At 37.2% G+C, this 19,452-nt stretch overlaps 2 protein-coding genes across 3 annotated transcripts; one reads left to right on the plus strand and one right to left on the minus strand.

The window, feature by feature from the left end:
* Positions 1-121: 121 nt before the first annotated feature.
* On the minus strand, positions 122-6,281 carry LOC122971414 (transmembrane protein 26-like). The gene is made up of 6 exons (XM_044338051.1): positions 5,734-6,281; positions 5,537-5,633; positions 5,346-5,429; positions 3,250-3,452; positions 3,060-3,139; positions 122-1,290 (listed from the first exon to the last, which is right to left on the minus strand). Exons 1-6 carry the CDS (start codon positions 5,916-5,918, stop codon positions 1,037-1,039), a joined length of 903 nt encoding a protein of 300 aa, XP_044193986.1. The 5' UTR covers positions 5,919-6,281; the 3' UTR covers positions 122-1,036.
* Positions 6,282-7,862: 1,581 nt separating this feature from the next.
* Positions 7,863-19,102, plus strand: cabcoco1 (ciliary associated calcium binding coiled-coil 1). 2 transcript variants are annotated; one of them, XM_044338755.1, is made up of 7 exons: positions 7,863-7,989; positions 8,148-8,236; positions 8,964-9,133; positions 10,433-10,577; positions 13,704-13,776; positions 13,892-14,005; positions 16,444-19,102. In XM_044338755.1, exons 1-6 carry the CDS (start codon positions 7,930-7,932, stop codon positions 13,970-13,972), a joined length of 618 nt encoding a protein of 205 aa, XP_044194690.1. In that variant the 5' UTR covers positions 7,863-7,929; the 3' UTR covers positions 13,973-14,005; positions 16,444-19,102. The 2 variants fall into 2 exon arrangements, with proteins under 2 accessions (XP_044194690.1, XP_044194689.1); XM_044338754.1 differs by having other exon boundaries at positions 7,864-7,989; positions 16,440-19,092.
* Positions 19,103-19,452: the final 350 nt, after the last annotated feature.

The following is a 19,452-nucleotide window of genomic DNA, read 5'->3' on the forward strand; positions in this document are numbered from 1 at the left end:
AGCTGACAGACTTGTCAACAAACATAGAGCCTTCCAGGCCAGGAAACTGCTGCCACCAGTGGACATCAGTCATTTCTAAATCACTTTTTGTGAGGGAACACATGTAACGACTGCTGCTGCTTGTATCTTCTGCCCGGTTTGCTTTAGCTGGCAGGAAGAGACCTTTCAACTTACTGGGCCCATTTCTTTCTCATGAATGTAGTCAGGCTGTATATTTACACCTGCTGAGATCTGATCACGATGAGAGCCTGACCACCTCCAAATGTGGTCTGGCTGATCCAGCGCATTCCAGATACACATCGTATTTTAATGCCAGGTGTAAATGCGGTATTGAAGTCATGCATGTGTCCAGCAAATGCAGTACATCTTTAATTTTCCCTTTGGGCAGTTTACAAGTGTTAACCAGTACCAAAACTTTTATATATGGGTTCAGCCATGACAAGCCATTTGACAGATATGTGTTTACCAGTGTTCATTGTTATGTTAGTGCTGATTCAGGACAGAACAAGCTGCAGTTAGTTTATGGTGGCCATGAAAATATGTGACTGTGAAGCCATGAAATGTGTGTGAATTAGATATCTCAAGTATCAAACAAAAACTTTTGAGAGAATAAAACCTTTTGAAACAAAAAGAAAAACAAAAACTCTACAGAAAAATCGAGAATCTAATTATAATATCACACCAAGAGTCCCATTGGATTAAAATATCATCCACTTCCATTTCACTGTGGAGCTTCTTTGTTCTCACTTTTTGTTAACAGTTTTTACCTTCACATTGATGGACTGTTCTTATACTCTAACAGGAAATATTTATCTTAACACATGAGGTCAGTGTTTTAATGACTTTACAATGGTGATATATTTACAACTGCCACATCATAGGTCTGATATACAGTACATTATCTATATAAATTGGAAAATTATCTAAAACATGTAGTTTTAAGTTTGGGGGAAGGGGGGTACATTGAAACTTGACATGCACTCACAAGGCCATATACTGTAACAGCATTACTATAATCTGCTGATTACATCCAGTCTCAGGAGGCCTTGCTGTCACAGATAAGGACACAAAGCCGATAAATGTTGAGAATTACAACCAGGAAGTTTTTAATGGCGAAGAAGATCAGCATTTGGTGCACCACGTTGAAGTAGATCATGACAGTGAGGCGAACCACAAGGAAAGGCCCATCCTGGATGAACAAAGCTTCCACTGTGCTCCAGATATCAGTCCTGAGGTGAGAGAAGCGAGAGGTAGCTGGTTCGGAGAGGTCATCTGAAGATGCATGCATTACTGTTGGGACAAAGGAAAAAATACATTTAAGACAACTCCAATAGGACATATTTTCATTGAAAAAAAATGTCCATTTTACTCTACATGTTGATCTTTTCTGGGTTGCCTGTGCAGGGTGATTCAACCCTTTACTGAGGCTCAAAGCAGGGTTTGAATCCTCTTAGAGTCCTAAACTATTCTTGAGTAACATTATTTGATATAATTACTGTATTATATAAAAATGTAAAAATAAAATTTAAAAAAAGTTTCACTATGTTGACCAGCTAGTTGCTTACTGTGTCTCTCTGCTGTTTGGTGCTGAGCTGGTGATTTGTTGCTACAAGCGTCAAGATTTCATATTTTATTAGATGTTAACAATTTTGTTGTAATCTTTTTGGCAATGTAGTGTATGTACAATATATATAATGTATGTACAGTGTATATAATTTATGTACAGTATATATAATGTATTACAGTATATTTCCTAGCTTGCAGGAGCATCTGACCTTTTTAAATATAAATATGCCTGTTTTACACAAAACTGCAAGCCTCCTTATCGTTCACTTACAGTATTACAATTCTATGTGTTTGCTTGGCCCGTGTTAATTGTTGATTTGAAAGTGTACAACTGCCCTGCCCACATAGTCACTGTTTGCCAGTTGATTTGTAGAAATCTTTTTGGGAATATTACCAAAGCACAATATCAAATGAAAGGATCAGAACCTTACTTACTTACTCACTTCACATATAAATGAACATCCTTCACATTCAAGCCCTTGCCAAAAAAATTCACACAATGCTGATTAAGCCTATCACCACCAGATGAATCTCTCTGTATTTCACAATATACCAAAGATTTTAATCTGCTGTTGAGTTTGACATTCCTGCGCTGGCCAGATGAACACACACTGAGCATGCTCTATGGGCAGAGCATGCAAACTAGAGTCTTCCGCTGGCTAACTTCCGGTTAGCCTCTGCTAACTTGAATGGGTGTAAAATAATTTAATCCTATTCCTCTTCTAGACTTTCCAAATGTTATTAGACAGAATGGATCAAATTCTGATGAATGGTGAAACATGTCAGTTCATGGGGGTTGTGTGTCGCTCAAAACAATTTATCCATTGTTTTATAGCAGCAATAGTAGCAACAGAGTAGGCTATGGCGGAGCCTATGACATAAGCACGTCAACAGTGTTTTTGTAATTACTCTCACTGCCAGAGGGGGGAGACAAAAGTCCCACACTCCAGCTTTAGGTTTAATTTAGTTAATTTGCTCTCTACAAACAGCATAAAAACAGATAACAGAAGTGAAACAGATGTGACAGTAGAGATCAGCAAGCCATAGGCTGATACAGTCAAATCTAAACTGAAAAAACATGAATTGGCAAAATAAAATCATATAAACACTAATAAAATAAAGAAAAAAGAGAGAAACTTAAGGTTGGTCCTGCTTTATGGTGCATATATCAAAATGAATTTCTTTAACTAAATGACCACAAACAGCTCATTTTTGCCTCTGGCTTCTCTAATGGATTTATCCAGCCCTGGGTGTACGGCTATATTTCTTTTATTATTAACAACAGCGGCTATATTTCTTTTATTATTAACAACAGCGGCTATATTTCTTTTATTATTAACAACAGCAGTACAAAGTGTGTTCTGTTCAGCTTTTAGTGTGAATATCTATCGACTTATTTATCAAAAATGGGCTGATGCTGATAAAGAGCACTGTATTTTTAGCAAAAAGATAGCAGTAGAATCTTATTTTTTAGTGCAGTTATTGTACCGTACCTGAGAGATGCAGTGGAAACTGCAGCATGCTCCATGTCCACACCCCCAGAATTATGTAGACCATAGCTGGACTGCTATCCCTGTTTCACACACACATATGACTGACTTCACCAAATTATTTTATAAAATAACAACTTAAATGTAACATCTTCCTTCTTTTCTATCATCCTTCTCCTCCCCTCTTACTTACTTGATGTCAGACAGTGTTTCAGAGGTGAACTCCAGTATGTCAGCAGCTGTGCCCACAAAGATCAGCAGTAACTGGGAGAGCTGGTCTCTGGTCAGCTCCCCAGCAGCCGGCAGCAGCCATTTCCCCAAGATCAGTAAGATGAGCAGGATCTGGTGTAAAGCAAGGATCCAGTCGTTGGCACACACTGTGGACAGTGGGATGTTCTGGGTAGAGTGTGGAAATTAAATTAAGTTTAAGAGGATCAAAAAGTGTTTTACAGGCCTTATCTTTCACCATTAGGCCAACTTTTAAATATTAGTTATTTAAGTATCTGTAACATTTCATTATGGAGTCACCCAGTCACACAGGAGAGAAAAATGCAACAGAATCAAAAGCTGAAGAGCTTCCTTAAAGAAACAGTTCAACATTTTGGGAAATACATTTATTTGCTTTGTTTCTGAGAGTGTGATAAAAAAGAAGCCTGTAGCGGTTAAGATGATGACCATGAACCACAAGATCCCCAGTGGGACCCATTTCCTGTTATTTCTGTACTGTCATGATCTAATAAAGATTAAAAAAAAGACTAGAAAGACTTCAGGAAGCTGCACCTGGCTGTTGTTTGCAAAGAAATACTTCAAGCACATACTGTAACTCCCTCTGTGTGTATTAAACAAACAAGATATAACATGTAAATTTGTGCATTTTAGAGCCAGGCTAGCTGTTTCCCCCCTGCTTCCAGTCTTTGTGCTAAGCTAGGCTAACCACATCCTGGCCCCAGCTCTGTATTTAACATATTGGAATGATATTTATATTCATCTTCTCATCTTACTGTTAAGAAAGCAAATAAGCATATTTCCCAAAATGTTTCACTGTTCCTTTAATCAATTTGCATAGAGGTTTCTGAGCTCTCTGTACCACATGATACTGAATATGAGAAAGTATATTCCTAACCAGTGTGGCTCTAGTTCTCTAACTAATTTTAATTCTTATCTTATTGTCTATTTATTTTACAACTGACTTTAACCTATGTGACTTCTGATGCGTGAATTTATCCATCTGTCTATCTAGAGATGGTGCCCTTTTTCTGTAGTGCCACCATGAGGTTGCCATTTTTGGTTTGTCGTGAAATTTTGTAAAGCCATCCATGGTGTAATAATTGAATTGTAATAACTCTGATCCTCTGACTTTTCAGCAAGTGCTACCATCAGGTCAAAATTTGAATTTGTCCAATACTTTGGTTTATGACCACATACATAACTGCAAAACTAATGACACTCTCATCAGTATTTTGTGTTTAGTGCTAATTAGCAAATGTTAGCATGGTAATATGCTAAATTAAGATGATGAACATGGTAAATAGTAAACCCTGTAAATATCAATATGTTAGCATTGTCATAGTGTGTAAATTAGCATGCTGATGTTAGCATTAAGCGCAGAGGACCAGAGATGCTAGCATGGCTGTAGATTCTTAGTTTTGTTTATGGATAGTTCACAAAAACTACACTGTATATTCATCTTAATCTACACCTTTAAAAAATCTGTAGTTTAACAAAAGTGCTGTAGGTTAAAGTATTCCTTTGAACTGAAAATAGGAAAGAGAATATTGTCAAAACAGACTAGTCAGCAAAGACTTTTCATGTTCGGCTTGTAATTGTTTTTATTGAGGGTGGACCATTTCATTAGAAAGCAGCCAGCTCTATGAATGTGCCTGAGTTATAAGGGGAAAAAACACCCGCAGCCCTACAATAGGCTCTTTGAGGTGAACCCGCATTACCAAACACTGCCCCACTGTCTAGACATGTGAGGGCATGTAGGGAAAAGCAAAAGCAAATCTCAGCTAAACAAATATGTGCATCATTTACTAACTTTGAACAAAGAAGAATTATTTTGTTGAGATGTCACCCTACCTTACCAGAAAAAACACCTCACGCCTCATATTTCTCACAAAAATACTCGTCTATTAGTTTGCACAATTTGAAACTGCTTTTAAATAATTTTTTTTAATACACTGAAGCTTTCATGTTAAACCTGATTTATTTCCACAGACTATAACATTCTAGTGCTTAAATATTTCAAACTTGTTTACAATTTTTGTAACCTTTTACCCTGAAACTCACCTTGAGTGACTCACTGCCATTGGTTGAGTTCATCCAGGAATTGAAAATACTCCTAATATTTTCAGTTGAGTCGAGTTTATCACACTAGAATAAGAGACACACAGTTTAACATTGATAATGTTCAATTTGTGAACACAGTATTATCACATGGAACTCTCAGAATAGAAAATAACAGAATACATGGATGATACCCTTGAGTTGGTGGATTTGTTCTCCTGGTGGTGAAGCTCTAAAATCCATAATGATGGGATAATACTGATGAGGAAGAGGAAGATAGCAGGAGAAAACCTGAATGGAGAGAAACATTACACAAACAGTGTTACAATCTTGGAATAACAAATCATATGTAACATGTATGATATATTGACTACAATAGGTCATACTGTACCATTTGTAATCATTCCCTCTTCTTCTCAGTGTCAGGATCATCTCAGCCACCAGAGGCAAGTAGAGGATAGTGAGAAACCAGTAGAATCCATTGTTTTTCACCCACACCACTCTCCATACCCCTATTAGAGAGATGAGGATAAAGAGAGACCTGGTCACCACAGCACAAATGAACTTGAAGAACATGACGCCAGGCTTTGAGTTTGGGAAACACAGTGGAGACGTGCGGGAAGTCCCAGCTGCTACAGGGGACAGAGGAGTTATATGTGAAAAGTCTGAAGGATTTCAGTGTTGGTGGTGGGCGGGAGCTGGGGCACGCCTCCAGCAACCTGCTTCATTACTACAATGTTGTTCCAGTCTTAATATGCCAGTTGCCTGTAGACATGCAGTTTTTTACTCAGAATAGCTGTGATCTGTGCAATAATAAATATAAGGTCTCACAGTTGTATGACATGCTTCCAAAATGTGATATTGTAGATTTTTCTTATTGTCAACAAATGTGCAAATCCAATCCTACAATTAATTGATCTACTAATTAGTTTTGTGTGTATCCAAACTCTGATATAGCTTATTTTTCTGTGGCATAGAGCTCCATTGTTGATTCAATCCTGCTGCTGTGTATTATTCCACCACTGGAAATAATCCCCAGCAAATGCACTGTTTCCTCCTGTTTAATAACAGTTACTAAAAACTACAGTGCCCAGTGGAAATTGGTGAGTGTTTTTACAAATGAAACTATATATTTGTAGGCAGAGGCATCAGTGAGTAATGAGTAGTCCCAGGGCAAGCTTTTTTATGCGTTCTAATCACCTCAAGATGTGTGCACACAATCATGCAACACACATGCACGCGCGCACACACACACACACACACACACACACACACAAGGTTCAAACTAGACTATCACACTATTACAGAGTTTTAATGTAGTCATTTCAATTAGAATTACATATATGACATATATATGGTATTAACCACAATCAATTTTAATCCCAAGTGGTCCAGAAATACTGTGAGGGTATGTCGCAACGTTAAAACTATTGGAATATTCTAAGAATATCAGAGGTGGTTTCTCCATTGGGCTGAAGGACCAAATAGACTGCTGACAAAACACAAACACAATAGGCACTATGAAAAAAAATTTGGTGCATGACTATCAAAAGAAGCATCTTTTACATTAAAAGATGTATGCCAGGCAAGTATCAACTTGAGCCATGCAACAAAGGAATTTAACAGGTTGGCACAGAGGCAATTTAAAAATACCCCACCTCCTCCACCTCCAGCAAAAATAACTACAGTATATCCACACACAGGTTAAAATTGTAATAGCAACAATGATAGACATAAGTTACTGGAAGGTATATAAATAGCTTTTGTCCAACTACTTTTAAGAAGACTGAACCAATTATGCAGACAGTGCGCTCAAAGAGCCATGAGCGCACTGTCTGATTCATTGTGAAAGAACGCCTTATGTAATAGGCACACAGGTCGATTTTCCAAGAAGTTCGCTAGAATTTAATCTCAGAGTGAGTTGTCTGCATCCACAAAATTCAAAACACAGGAATGGAGCCTGCCATCGTTCTCAAACTGACTGACAGATCTTTTAATTTGACCATAGTTTCAATTATGACACACAAAATACTATTTTTTTTTATCATAAAGACAAACTCTCCAGCTATGAATGTGAATTTAGCTCAGATTTATATGGTAAAAATAGGAACTGGTCTTTTAAAGTAATAATCACACAATTATGATTGATTAATATGTATAATAAGCTACTTCTGTGATAATGGTTGTGGTGTCAACTGATTATAGGCTAGTTTACCTTTAGGCTACTACATCACATACATCACTGTATAAGGATAAAATTATATCACCAGACTAGAGTGGGGATTATTATGCCATTGAAGTCACATTAGAGGAATTATATATAAGAGATATGGAATGAAACCATCGTTATAAACCACATGACGAGTAATTACTAGCTAATCCCAAACGCTGATGTAAAGTACATGTGTGTGATGACAAATAGGCTCCTATGTTTCCCTTAAACTGTACGAAGGAAATTGTTTTCTAGCTTCAGTTTGTGCCTCAAACACATGCAAGGCTCAAACTGCTAGTGTCCCTAAACACCTTTAACCAGCACTGCATCGGCAGTATGGTGGGGTGTTGCCATGGCAACGACTAGAGCGTCAACATGTCCGGAGGAGCGACACGTCGTGACAAGAAAGAGCAACGAAAAGTAAAGGATGAAAAGGTACTGGTACTCATAATAACCTAATATTTGCAACTCTCAGAAAATAAATACGTGTTTGTTGTGTTGTGTTGTGTTGTGTTGTGTTGTGTTGTGTTGTGTTGTGTTGTGTGTTTGCGTCTTTGACATAACTTTGACCATTATTGTTACTCCCTCGTAAGAAAGAGGAAGCTGTTATCCTCCAGTGGGAAGCGATGCCACTCCGACAGATCCAAGACCTGCTGAAGAGAAGTGCGGATCAACTTCACTCGTAAGTTGTGTCTAATAATAACCATGGATAATAACTTAGTTAACTAATGAAGTAGGCAGCTGAGACGGAGCTGAATACAGGCTAGCTAAATGTCTGTGAACCGTCCAACTGGACAAATTAGTCAAAGGAGTGACTTTTATTATATATCAGCATGATATCTATTTTGGTTTTTGGAAAACAACTGCATCAACGTAGCATCAACACCGGCTACTGAGATGTAATCATTATTTTACACTAAGCTGATGCAATTTGAGGGATAGTTCAGGCACCGATGAGAATGGTTCTGATGATGTAAAACAGGACTGTAGCCAGGATTTTAGAAATACTGAAGTCATGAGACCCTCACCACTCAGAAAATATTTAAACCAAAAAGAAGGTCTAATTATTTGTATTTTTCATGTTTTGATTATTCAGTAAATTGTTCAGTTGCTCTTTATGTAAATTTTATTTTCCAACATGAAATGATGTTTCAGCGCTTTCTCCACACCTTCACAGGAATAAAATGCTGTAGAAAAATTGAAACCTTCTTTTATTTATTATTTGTTGGCCTAAAAGTATTTAAATTGAAACATACTGAGTGTACTGGAATCAACTTCTTAAATACCCATCATGTTACTGACCTTGTTGTCCCCAGTGGTAGCTACGCCCTGATAAACACTGTTGTCATTGTGTAATTACTGCTGCACTGATATAGTTTTCACCCACATCTGCTTTCTGTTGTCTGTAGGGAACTGAAGGAGATCCTGAGCTTCAGGAACCATCAGACCTGTATGAAGGAAGCTGCCCTGCTGGATTACTATGTTTGTGGTTTCTGGTGGGCAAAAGAGGCCAAATTCACCCCTACACAGACTTCCTTCACCATGGCTGTACTACACATGCTGCTGGATAACATACGAGGTGGGGAAGAAAGAGGATGACAGCCAGACAGTCAGTTATTCAGTTAAGACACATTGCAAAGTACTCTAGAGCAGATCACCCATTATAATGCACTGAATTCATTCATGTTCAAGCCAAGAAGCCATTGCACAGTTCAGTTAGATCAAATATTTGCTGCATAATTACTAAGACTTGTTTTTAATCTCCTTTACTCTCCTCCAACAATTCTTGATTGTCTTTGATTTAGATATTAATTATTTATTTTCAGATGCTAGTTGGTAGTTTTTTTGTAAATGTGAAGCACCAGTAACACTGGTTTTGAGAAGTGCTTTAATTTACTTATGTACTTGAAATAAAGGTAGTATTTATGCATTGAGACAGGGAGGTAGGAAAATATTTTCTGGGTTGTAATAGCAGCACATTTGTGGTTTTGATAATGTGGAATTTACTCACAGTAATCAGTTACTTTTAGCCACTGTACTCCAGTTTAATGCTCCATCAGATCAGATGAAATGAGAGCATATTTCAGCCCCTTTACTACAAATCAAATATACCTTACATCAAGTCCAAACATTTTGCGAACCATGATGTGTTTGAGATTTAGATGTTTTTTTACCAACCGTATAGAAATGAATGGAGACTAAGGCTGATAACAGTACAAAAATTACATATAAATGTATAAAATATACAACTTGAATTTTAAAATCTAATTTCTATGGGATTATAGGATGTTTGTGTCAACAAATAATACCAGGGAACAGTGGCAAATTTAAATATAGACGTGTGTACAATAGGGAAATATGTGAAAGCGATGAGATTTTGCAAGTATGAAAAGGATTGAAGAAACTTACTGTATGTAGTCAGCATGCACAACACCAAAACCCTGAAACTGAAGCAGCCATTCAGCGATCTTTCATTAGATTATTTACACATGTGGTTTTCCTACTGTCACATGTCACAATCTAATCCAATAGTCCAGCAATAAATCCTACCTTTTTATATAGCAATATTACAAATACCTCTCAATAAATAGTGGTCCAGTACTAAACCACCACTATGGCCTTTAAAATGACCATTGTGTTGAATCTACACCTTCCAGAAGTAGTGTCAACAGAATATTACAAGTTTCACAAAGGTAGGATTTATTGCAGGGATAATTAATGCAGCAGATAGTGCAGGTGTTCCTTTGTTTCTGGTATTTCAGTGAATATAGGATGTAGTTAAAATGTAAATGTGATTGGTAAGTGTACTTTTTAACTACAGTATGTTCCCTATCCAATATGTGAGTTTCACAGCAGCTGCGTTCTCATCATATTCCAGAGAAACAGATGAGTTTAGTGGATAACCTGACGGAGTTTGCTAAGGCCTTAGCTGCTGCCTGCCAGTGCTCATCTTCAGATGAAGGCAGCACTCCACCTCTAGACAGAGAAGCAGCCACAGCGCTCATAAGTTACACCAGAGACAGGTACCAGGAATCCTTCAAATGGTTTTGGATTTGGGGGGAAAAATCTATTTAAAGGGTTTTCCAAGCTGTGATTTATGATTTATTCAGAGATGCCTGAATGGTTACAAATGCTCACCTAGTGTAAATCCCAGTCAACATGTCCATGTGGACCCAGCATGCGTTAGAGATATGCTGGCATAAACATGTGTCCATCCATTTGCTTCATGTAGGCCTCATGTGGATTTTGGTACGGTAAGCTACACTAGCCAATGTTTAACCTACATGGTTAACAACAAACAGAGGGCCCTGTTTAGCACATAAGGAGCCATTTGTACCTCTCCAGTCATTAGCCCAGATACTGTAAGCAGATACAAAAATTGGTCTTGAGGATAATTGCTTGCCTGGGCCCCACTTGTAGCCCACACTGGCCTAATTTCCAACATAGGTGGTGTACAGTAAATGTAGCTGACAGACACATTTTTATGCCAGGTCATCAGTAACAATGTGGGGGTCATCCTGGAGAAGCTGGTATCACATGTTGCAAAGCCACAGGTCACAGCATGTTTAGTAAAACACTGTAGGTGTGCAAACAAGGACATTTTTTGGGGGGTTAAAACCCTTATGACAATATTGAGCTCTGATTACATGAACTTTTCATCGGTCTCTTTTGTAAATATTGAAGTAAAATATAAGATTATTGTAATATCAGCAAGGATGTAGTAGTGGACAGAGCCACAGTGGTGGAAGAAGTACTCAGATATTTTTAGTGTCGCCAATATTTTTTATTCATATTTATTTCATATGTAGTACATTTTCACATTTATGGGGAGTCAAATCATCCAATTTAAATAAAACTGATAACCTCACAATACATGTTTCCCCTTAATTCATTTCTTGCTCATGTACAGCATCCTTACAGCCTTCACTGACCCCCAACCCTTCAAACAATGACACAATAAAATTACAATACAGAACATTAAACGCTCAAAATAAAGACATCAATACCAACACACCACACCCTCACTGGAAGCAGCGCTATGTTACTTAATTCTCTAATTATTTTTTTTTTTTAACCTTTATTCATTCAGGGAAGTTTCACTGAGAGGAAGCCTCTCTTTTGCAGAAATACCCTGATCACATTCACAAAGTTACACACATTCACACCTGGAAGCTGCCCAGTAAAACCACAGTCTGACCTGCCAGCCACTGAGCAGCTCCACTGGAGCAGTTGGGCCTTATTCAGATTAAATCAGGCGATGCAGTGAAAACCCCAGTCCTCCCATTCGTTTGAATGGGGGTAGTGCGTTTCAGCTGCGGGTGTTTTGGCCACAGTGGCGCCACACAGGCCTGCAGCGGTGGCCAATCACAGCTGGAGATCAGACTGATCAGAGCTGTAAAACTCTGCCATGAGGGAGTAAAAAGATGTTACTAGGAGGAGGAGAGGACAATTCTCTTCATCTGATGATGTTAAAAGTAAAGTCAGACTTTGCTGTTGGCTTCCCGACCTATTGAGCCAGACTGCTGTAATTTTCGCTCTACGACTGTTAATATTTCACTTAATTAAGATTTAATAGTTTTTTCAGAAAGTAACCATGTGATCAGTTTATCCAAATAACGCCTGTTTGCTGCAACGTTTTTGGAGATGTGAGGAGCTGCTGGCCAGGTGAGACCAGTCGGTCATCTCACAGCAGTAATCCGAGTCCTGCATTGTCATCCTGGGAGGAACATGATCCGATGAACTGATATGCAGCTCTTTGGTGATTTACTGCTGGCTCTAATGTCTCGGCAGCATTTCGATATATGATATAATTCCTTTTGGAAGATAAATGTTGGTTTCACAGATGGAATATAACACTTGTAGCTGCCACATTAGTTTATCTAAATGTAAAGTGAAGCTTCATGTTTTTACTGGACAGAACAACCGCGCTGCCTCTGGAGCTCTAAATATAAATGTATTAAAATGAACAGATCAGTCTATATTAAATTTTGTTTTATTTTATGAAGCGTCCTCCTCAGAACTTGCCAAGTCCTCAATACAACTACCTGATTGTACTGTGAGATGCAGTAAATGATGTTATTCAGTCTGTAATGTTGCTATAATAAAAATCCAAACTGTTATGTGGTTTAATATAATAGCCCCATATATTTCCCCCATGTCACATTTCACACAGAGTGTATTACACTCACTATCATGCCTGGATCTGTTAACTAGAGTCACATTTAGTTTATGACTGATCTTATATTGTACTTCATGAGATGTATTTTTTTTAGCATTCAGTGATATTAATTTGCTATGCACATCTAAGCTTATTGAACCCCTGCTGGCATTATTAGAATACTTGATGATTTCCAATAACTTTCCTAACTTAATGAACAAAGTAATAGTAATAATTCTTCTGAATGACCAATTTCCATGTTGTCTTTATAGTCAGGGACTGAGTTAACAATAAGATTTTTTTTCTCCAAGTTCATAATCTGTCATCAACAGAGAGATTTATTTCATTACTGTTCCATCAAACAGATGTTTTTACTTGGTAAAAGTAACAATACTCAATTAATAAATAAAAGTCCTGCATTCAAAATTATACATAAGAAAAAGTGCGAAAGTATTCTTAGCAAAATGTACTTATAGTGATGTGTCAAAAGTAAAATGACCAATTATGCAGAATTGTATAAGCATATTCTTGTGTATGTTTTTTTATGCTTTAACATGTACGCAGCATGATATATTAATGTTGTACCTAGTCGAGATGGAGCTCATTCGAACTACTTTATTTGTGTGTTATATTGTATATACTTGCTATCTGGGTATCTATAATAATGCAGCTGTTTTATAGTCATCATAAATTTTGTATGTAAAATCTTTATCTGCAAACTGATTAATAACTACAGCCAGTAAAGTATTTATTATAGAGTATTATCATAGAGTAAAAGTATAAATCAGCAGAAAAACTGCTGCAGACCAATAAGTTTTTGTATGTTATTCATGTTATTTATGAAAAGATTGATTCAGGATGACCATCACATTAATGTGCTGAGGAAAATAACATACTTACCTGAAATTACATATATTTAGATTCTGTTGATTTTGTACTTGAGGTTTTAATAATCGTTATTCAAACAGCTGTGTGTTCTGTGGACTGTAAGTCTCTTTCAGAAATACAGACTCTATGAGCTTCTTTTCACCACACCCAGAGAGGAGTTACTGACAGGCATGGAGGTGAGACAGCTTGTAATTCGCAAAAGCTGTGTGCAAGTCATGCGCATGTGTGTGTGTGTCTGTCTGTCTGTCCACATGCATGTAAGTAACATTTTAAACATGCTTTTTTTTCCAGAGGACAATTGAGGTGTTCACTTGTGAGGATGCTCTAACTCCATTGGAGGAAGGTATCTCTACTCATCTGTACATCCAGTGATGGGCCCTGCCTGCTATCCAGGAGGATGGAGAGGTGATGATGACAGCTGTTACTAGTCATTACATAATTGTCCACAGTGGGGCGTTGTTTGATATCCAGAGGTTTTTTCGTCACTTGTAACAGATCAGCAACCTCTTCTATAGAGTTGTTTGGACCAGTGCAGGGGAGGATCATGCTGTATTAAAAGCATAACTGGTATATCTCTTGTTTAAATAAGCATTTAGAGGCTAATTAGAGCCACGACTATTAGTTGGTTAATGGATTAATCGATTTACAGGAAAGTCATCTGCAACTATTTTGATAACTGATTAATCGTTATCAGTTATTAGTTATTTTTCAAGCAAAAATGCCAAATATTCTCTGGTTCTAACTTCTCAAATGTGACAATTTGCTGCTTCCTTGTAATATATTACAGTAAGCTAAATATCTTAATGTTTAGACTGTTAATCAGACAAAACAAGTAAATTGAACATGACCTCTGAGAAATCGTGAATGCCACTTTTCATAATTTTTTAACCATTTCATAGACTAAATCATTTATAAATTAGAGAGAAAAAGAAAATAGTAGCAGATAAATTGATAATGAAAATAATCGTTAGTGGCAGCCCTACACCTAATAATGTGGAAAGAGATAGGAAGGATCATTAGTTGAAAAAGAAATAAATTGAGAGGAAGAAAGAGCGTTCAGAAACAGGAAGAAAGAGAGATCATATTGTTTAAATGAACAGCTGCACAGTGAGGGCTGCCTGGTCCTGATATGTCATTTGAAACCACCACACGCACACTAATTTCATAATGTATTGCCAACTGTGGTCTAGTTGAATCTACTAAAATGATTCCAGTTTGGCCCCTCTAAACAACACCTGTAAAGCTCACTGATAAACACGCTGTATACTAATCATTTAAACTGAACACAAACACAAATGTAAAAACTACTATTTTTGTTTTAGGGGGACACTATAAGACTAGGAATCTGCTACATATAACTCTATAAGCACATGATTAAATTCTAATTGTTACAATAACACCTAAATCAGAATAAAATCTCATTAAAGTATTATAAATCTAAATATAATAAGTGCAAAGCTTGGATGTTTTTGGTTGACCACTGCACAGACATACTGTAAACCTCAGCAGAGTCAGAGCAGATTAATAATGCAGGTAGGAATGCAGGAATTTCAGATGGGATTTTAACATCTGTGAATAATATATGAGCTTATATTGCAAGCTTATGTGTTTGTATTCCAAATGGTATCACCAAAGTGTACAGGCATAGTCTGTTGTCAGTATGTCCTCAATTTTGCAATGAGATAAGAAAATACAAGGTCGAAACAATCCAACTCAGTCATTGTAAATCAATCTCAAGTCATTTCTAATGCCGAACACAAATTCAACAGAAGATGAGTCAACAGTGCACTTTCACTTCTTGTCCTATAGTGCTGTTACTGTGAACTATATGATAAATAAAGAACACCATTCTGTGTCCCGGGTGCTTTCAGCCTTCCATTCTGCAGGATATTTTAGTGTCAGCTGTGATTTTAGCCTGTCACAGATTGTCTGTTCCAGTGGTATTTGTGGTCATAATAATCACCACATGTTTTATTTAGAAAGCTTTTATCTGGGCAAACTCAAACTGCTACAAGGGGGAAGAGTTCAGATATGAAATGCTCTGCTTTGTCTGTGAGTGAGGAGGATATTTGAGTTTCCCAGGGTTCTAACTTATCATGTGGCTTCCATCAGGCCTTATAAGGTTGATGTTCTGAAAATTGGAGAAGAGGGTGAATACCATAAGTGGATTTGGAACAGTTTCATGCGGAAGTATATACAGTAGTGACACAGAGAAAATAAATTGAGCTATGCTGTGAGGCTGTAGACAGTGTAGAATATATGTGTGGTTATAATTAAAATGATCTAAAATTGAGTTGAAAGTTCATTCTTGACCTTTGGAATAGCGGTTAAATGAATCTCAACTCACGCGAATAAAGGGAGCCCCGAGCTAAAAATTCCCCGCTTAGAAAAAACATGATAATATGATGCATATTGTTTTTTATGTCTTCTTGAGATATTTCAAGAGGCTACGCCAAACCTTATAAGACTTTTAACTGTTGCGAGGATGAAGTAACACACCAGTGTAACGTTGTGACACACTGATGTGATTTTAATAGTTTTTTGACAACAACAGAGCTCAACGGCTCAGAGGAATAAAATATGTCAGACTTACACAATACAAACACAATACTTGTTAGTAGATCAATTCATTCTTGTTTCATGGGATTTGTTGAGAAAAGTATATGTAAGAATATCACCAGACCACACGTTTTCTATGCAGAACAATATGGAGAAGTGCTACTAGAACAAAGACAATGATGATAAACTGATCACAAATCAGATGTTGAAGCTGTCACATCCACATGATTGCTGATTGTGTGTGTGTGTGTGTGTGTGTGTGTGTGTGTGTTGTTCTCAGGCAGGTTTGAAGAGAAAAGTTCTGCCAGACCAGGGTGCCTGAATATCAGCTCTGCCAAATACTTACAATATATCACATCTTCAATAATATAACACAACCCTATTAAATTAATTTATCCATAACTACCAAAATGAATATTCTGTTTTTATTAATGACATGTTTTGTTGAATTTATTACAAGCTGCATATTTAATATGAAAGTCTCCACATTAAGATGCCTCAGAGGTTTCTTACAAATGCTGTATTTCCAGTGTGTCATGATGAGTTTTGGTACACTGCTGTATTTCACTGTTTTTCTTCTCTTTGTCTTCATTTGGTTGTGATATTCAGCTCTTATTTTTGTCATAGTCTTTTCAAAATGTGAGACCATTTATAAGGGAACTGGTTAGAAAAACTGCTGAGGAATCCAAATAAAGTATATACAGCATCGCATTAGTGCTGACATCAACACCATAAATTACACTTAACATATTTTAGTGATACAAGAAAATCCTGTTGTTGGATGGATCAAGTCACACCCACATCATGTGAAATACTTACACAAACTTCAGCCTTTATTATTACGCCCAACTTTTACTCTGAGATCTATGTGCTGGCAGCTACATCTGTGTGTGTGTGTGTGGGTGATACAGATCTGCACTTATACTACTATACAGACATTCTTACAGCACGTCTTCCTTATAAGGAAATATGAAAACTAAAAGCAAGGTTCAGATATTCCAACCTCAGAAACAAAGAACATTTATTTGAACATTCCTGACATTTTGATACGTATTGATTTTCATGATGGTTTCTGCCCCGCCATAATTTTACTATTGGTGAATGCTGCGTGTTGTTAGAGGCTGTGTGAGTGTGTGTCTGTTTCATTTTTAAATGACCAGAATAGGCCCCATGTCCTTTCCAAAAGAAAAAGAAAAACATGATTCATAAGCTCACATTTAATGTAATCACACTTTTGTAATCACTGTAATCACCTTTTGGGAGGAGTAGGAGGGAAAGCAGTCTTAAACAACTGTGTGTGTGTGTGTGTGTGTGTGTGTGTGTGTGTTAACTATCTTAAAGTTAGGGTTAGGTTAAGGTTAGGGTTAGGCAAGTATTATGTTTAGGGTTTGTTTGTCTGTAAGCTTGTGTTTATTTCAACAGTTGTGAGATATAGGCTGCCCCCTTCTGGCCAACAACACACATTGCAGACACACCGAAAATCATCATAGACTTTTCAACTATGTTCCTCCCATGAAAGGAATCCAAGGGCTGACATGTGGGTACATAAATCAGTGGATAGGTGAATGCATAAAAAAATCAAGGTCCACCCACTAGCTTTTCCTGGGGCTTTCCACTTCATCTCATGGTCTTGATCAATTAATGTTAAACTGCTCCTGTGGGTTTTTGGGTTGTTTTTTTTACACTGCAGTTTTAACCACAGTCTTTTCCACTGAAAACCTCCTCTCCATGTTGGCTTAATGGCAAATTACAGTTTAATTCAACTTGGGTTTTACGTAATTGCAAAGATCAGGGAAACGCAGCCACATCACTAAAAGTAAGAAACATGAGCGGTCAGACAATCAGACACATTGGAAGCAAACTCCCACGCTCAATAAGTCAGACTTACTTGGAAGAGACAATATACTGTAAAATTATTACCCAAACAGCTCTAAACATCTGTACTGACTTGTCCAATATTTTTAATGGCCAGAGCTTGAGTTTTCAATAAGACTTGTGTGTTCATTCATGACTTTGGGAATTGTAGCGTGACAATATAATGTTAACTCAAGTTACTTGACTTTTTCCAAGGTCATGAATGAATTTTGTCAGCCTACACAGATGAAAAATCCTAAAAATGCTCAGCACAGTGGAAAAGTTTGACTGTTCCAGTGTGTAAGACTGTGGGATATGGTTAAAATGATGTGGTTTTGTATTTTTCATTGTTTTAAACATTTTTGATTAAATTGTTTGATTTAGAGAGGTAAATATACATTTTTGTATTCATATGGTCGCCAGACATTTTTTAAACTAATGTGTACTACTGGGCATAAATAAATACAATCTAACATTCAGAACCATCAAAGATTTAAATTTATCAGTCCTTGACATGCAATTGTTTTAAATTTTTAATGACCTTACCCTACATTATGTCCCATCATTTCAAATACATCAGCTCAAAGACAAAGCAAGAACACAGTCACAACAATAAACTGAGAGAACACAAAGCAGTGAGGAAAACCAGCGTCTGTAATTTTGACTGTCTTGTTTCCTATAAAAACAGTATTTCTGGTGTTACAGCTGCCTCTGTTCTAACAATGACTTCAGTGTCACTCAACAGCTTTGGTAGAAACATGACTCCATTCTAACAAAGATTTACTGCTTTTAGTCAGTGCAAAATGTCAGCGCTGAGCTTGTAATCCAGATGTCCAGTTACGTCTTTCATAAGAACCTGAGTCTGAACCAGCACTGTTGCTCTCAGTTACACTTACATCACTCTCCTGAGGCTGGTTGGATTTCCGCAGGCAAATCAAAACAAGGATACGGTTGGATTCAACTTAAGTTCATTTGTACTGACCCATTATGCTTTCAGGATTGGAATTAACACCAGCTAACAGATATACTTGATAAATACTGCAGGTGGGTCAAAGTTTCCTGACCACAGCTACTCCTTTCTGTTCATATGTAAGTGTTGCAATGAAATTGGCTGCTGAAGCTGTAACACTTTATGAAATATACTAAAAAAAAAAAGGTGTTGTGTCACTTAGCATTTGACTAGCTTAGCTGTGATGTAGAGCAGTTTCCGCTAAACTGGTACTCTGCAATGACACAACAAGCTGTTTATCATTTCCTTCCACAACAATGTATATGAATGTTTTCTTACTTGACACTCATATCTGCAGGACAACTAATGGGAACATTTAGTGATGCTTTCCTAGTATGACAGGGTCACGGTATGCCACTCATGCACTGGATAGAAACAGAGCCTATAGAAACAGAGGAACAGATCAGGTCACCTACTGCACCATACCTGG

The sequence above is a fragment of the Thunnus albacares genome, chromosome 20 (assembly GCF_914725855.1).
Source record: "Thunnus albacares chromosome 20, fThuAlb1.1, whole genome shotgun sequence".
Lineage (NCBI taxonomy): Eukaryota > Metazoa > Chordata > Actinopteri > Scombriformes > Scombridae > Thunnus > Thunnus albacares.

Bases quoted from the DNA above. Each gene is read 5' to 3' on its own strand.
- LOC122971414 (XM_044338051.1), bottom strand. From the start codon at position 5,918: ATGTTCTTCAAGTTCATTTGTGCTGTGGTGACCAGGTCTCTCTTTATC. The intron at 5,634-5,733 runs GTACAGTATGAC...CTCTCCATTCAG, and splicing joins AGAGGGAATGATTACAAATG to GTTTTCTCCTGCTATCTTCC. The intron at 1,291-3,059 runs GTACGGTACAAT...TTGTCCCAACAG, and splicing joins GTTTCCACTGCATCTCTCAG to TAATGCATGCATCTTCAGAT.
- cabcoco1 (XM_044338755.1), top strand. From the start codon at position 7,930: ATGTCCGGAGGAGCGACACGTCGTGACAAGAAAGAGCAACGAAAAGTA. The intron at 7,990-8,147 runs GTACTGGTACTC...CTCCCTCGTAAG, and splicing joins GAAAAGTAAAGGATGAAAAG to AAAGAGGAAGCTGTTATCCT. The intron at 9,134-10,432 runs GTGGGGAAGAAA...ATCATATTCCAG, and splicing joins GCTGCTGGATAACATACGAG to AGAAACAGATGAGTTTAGTG.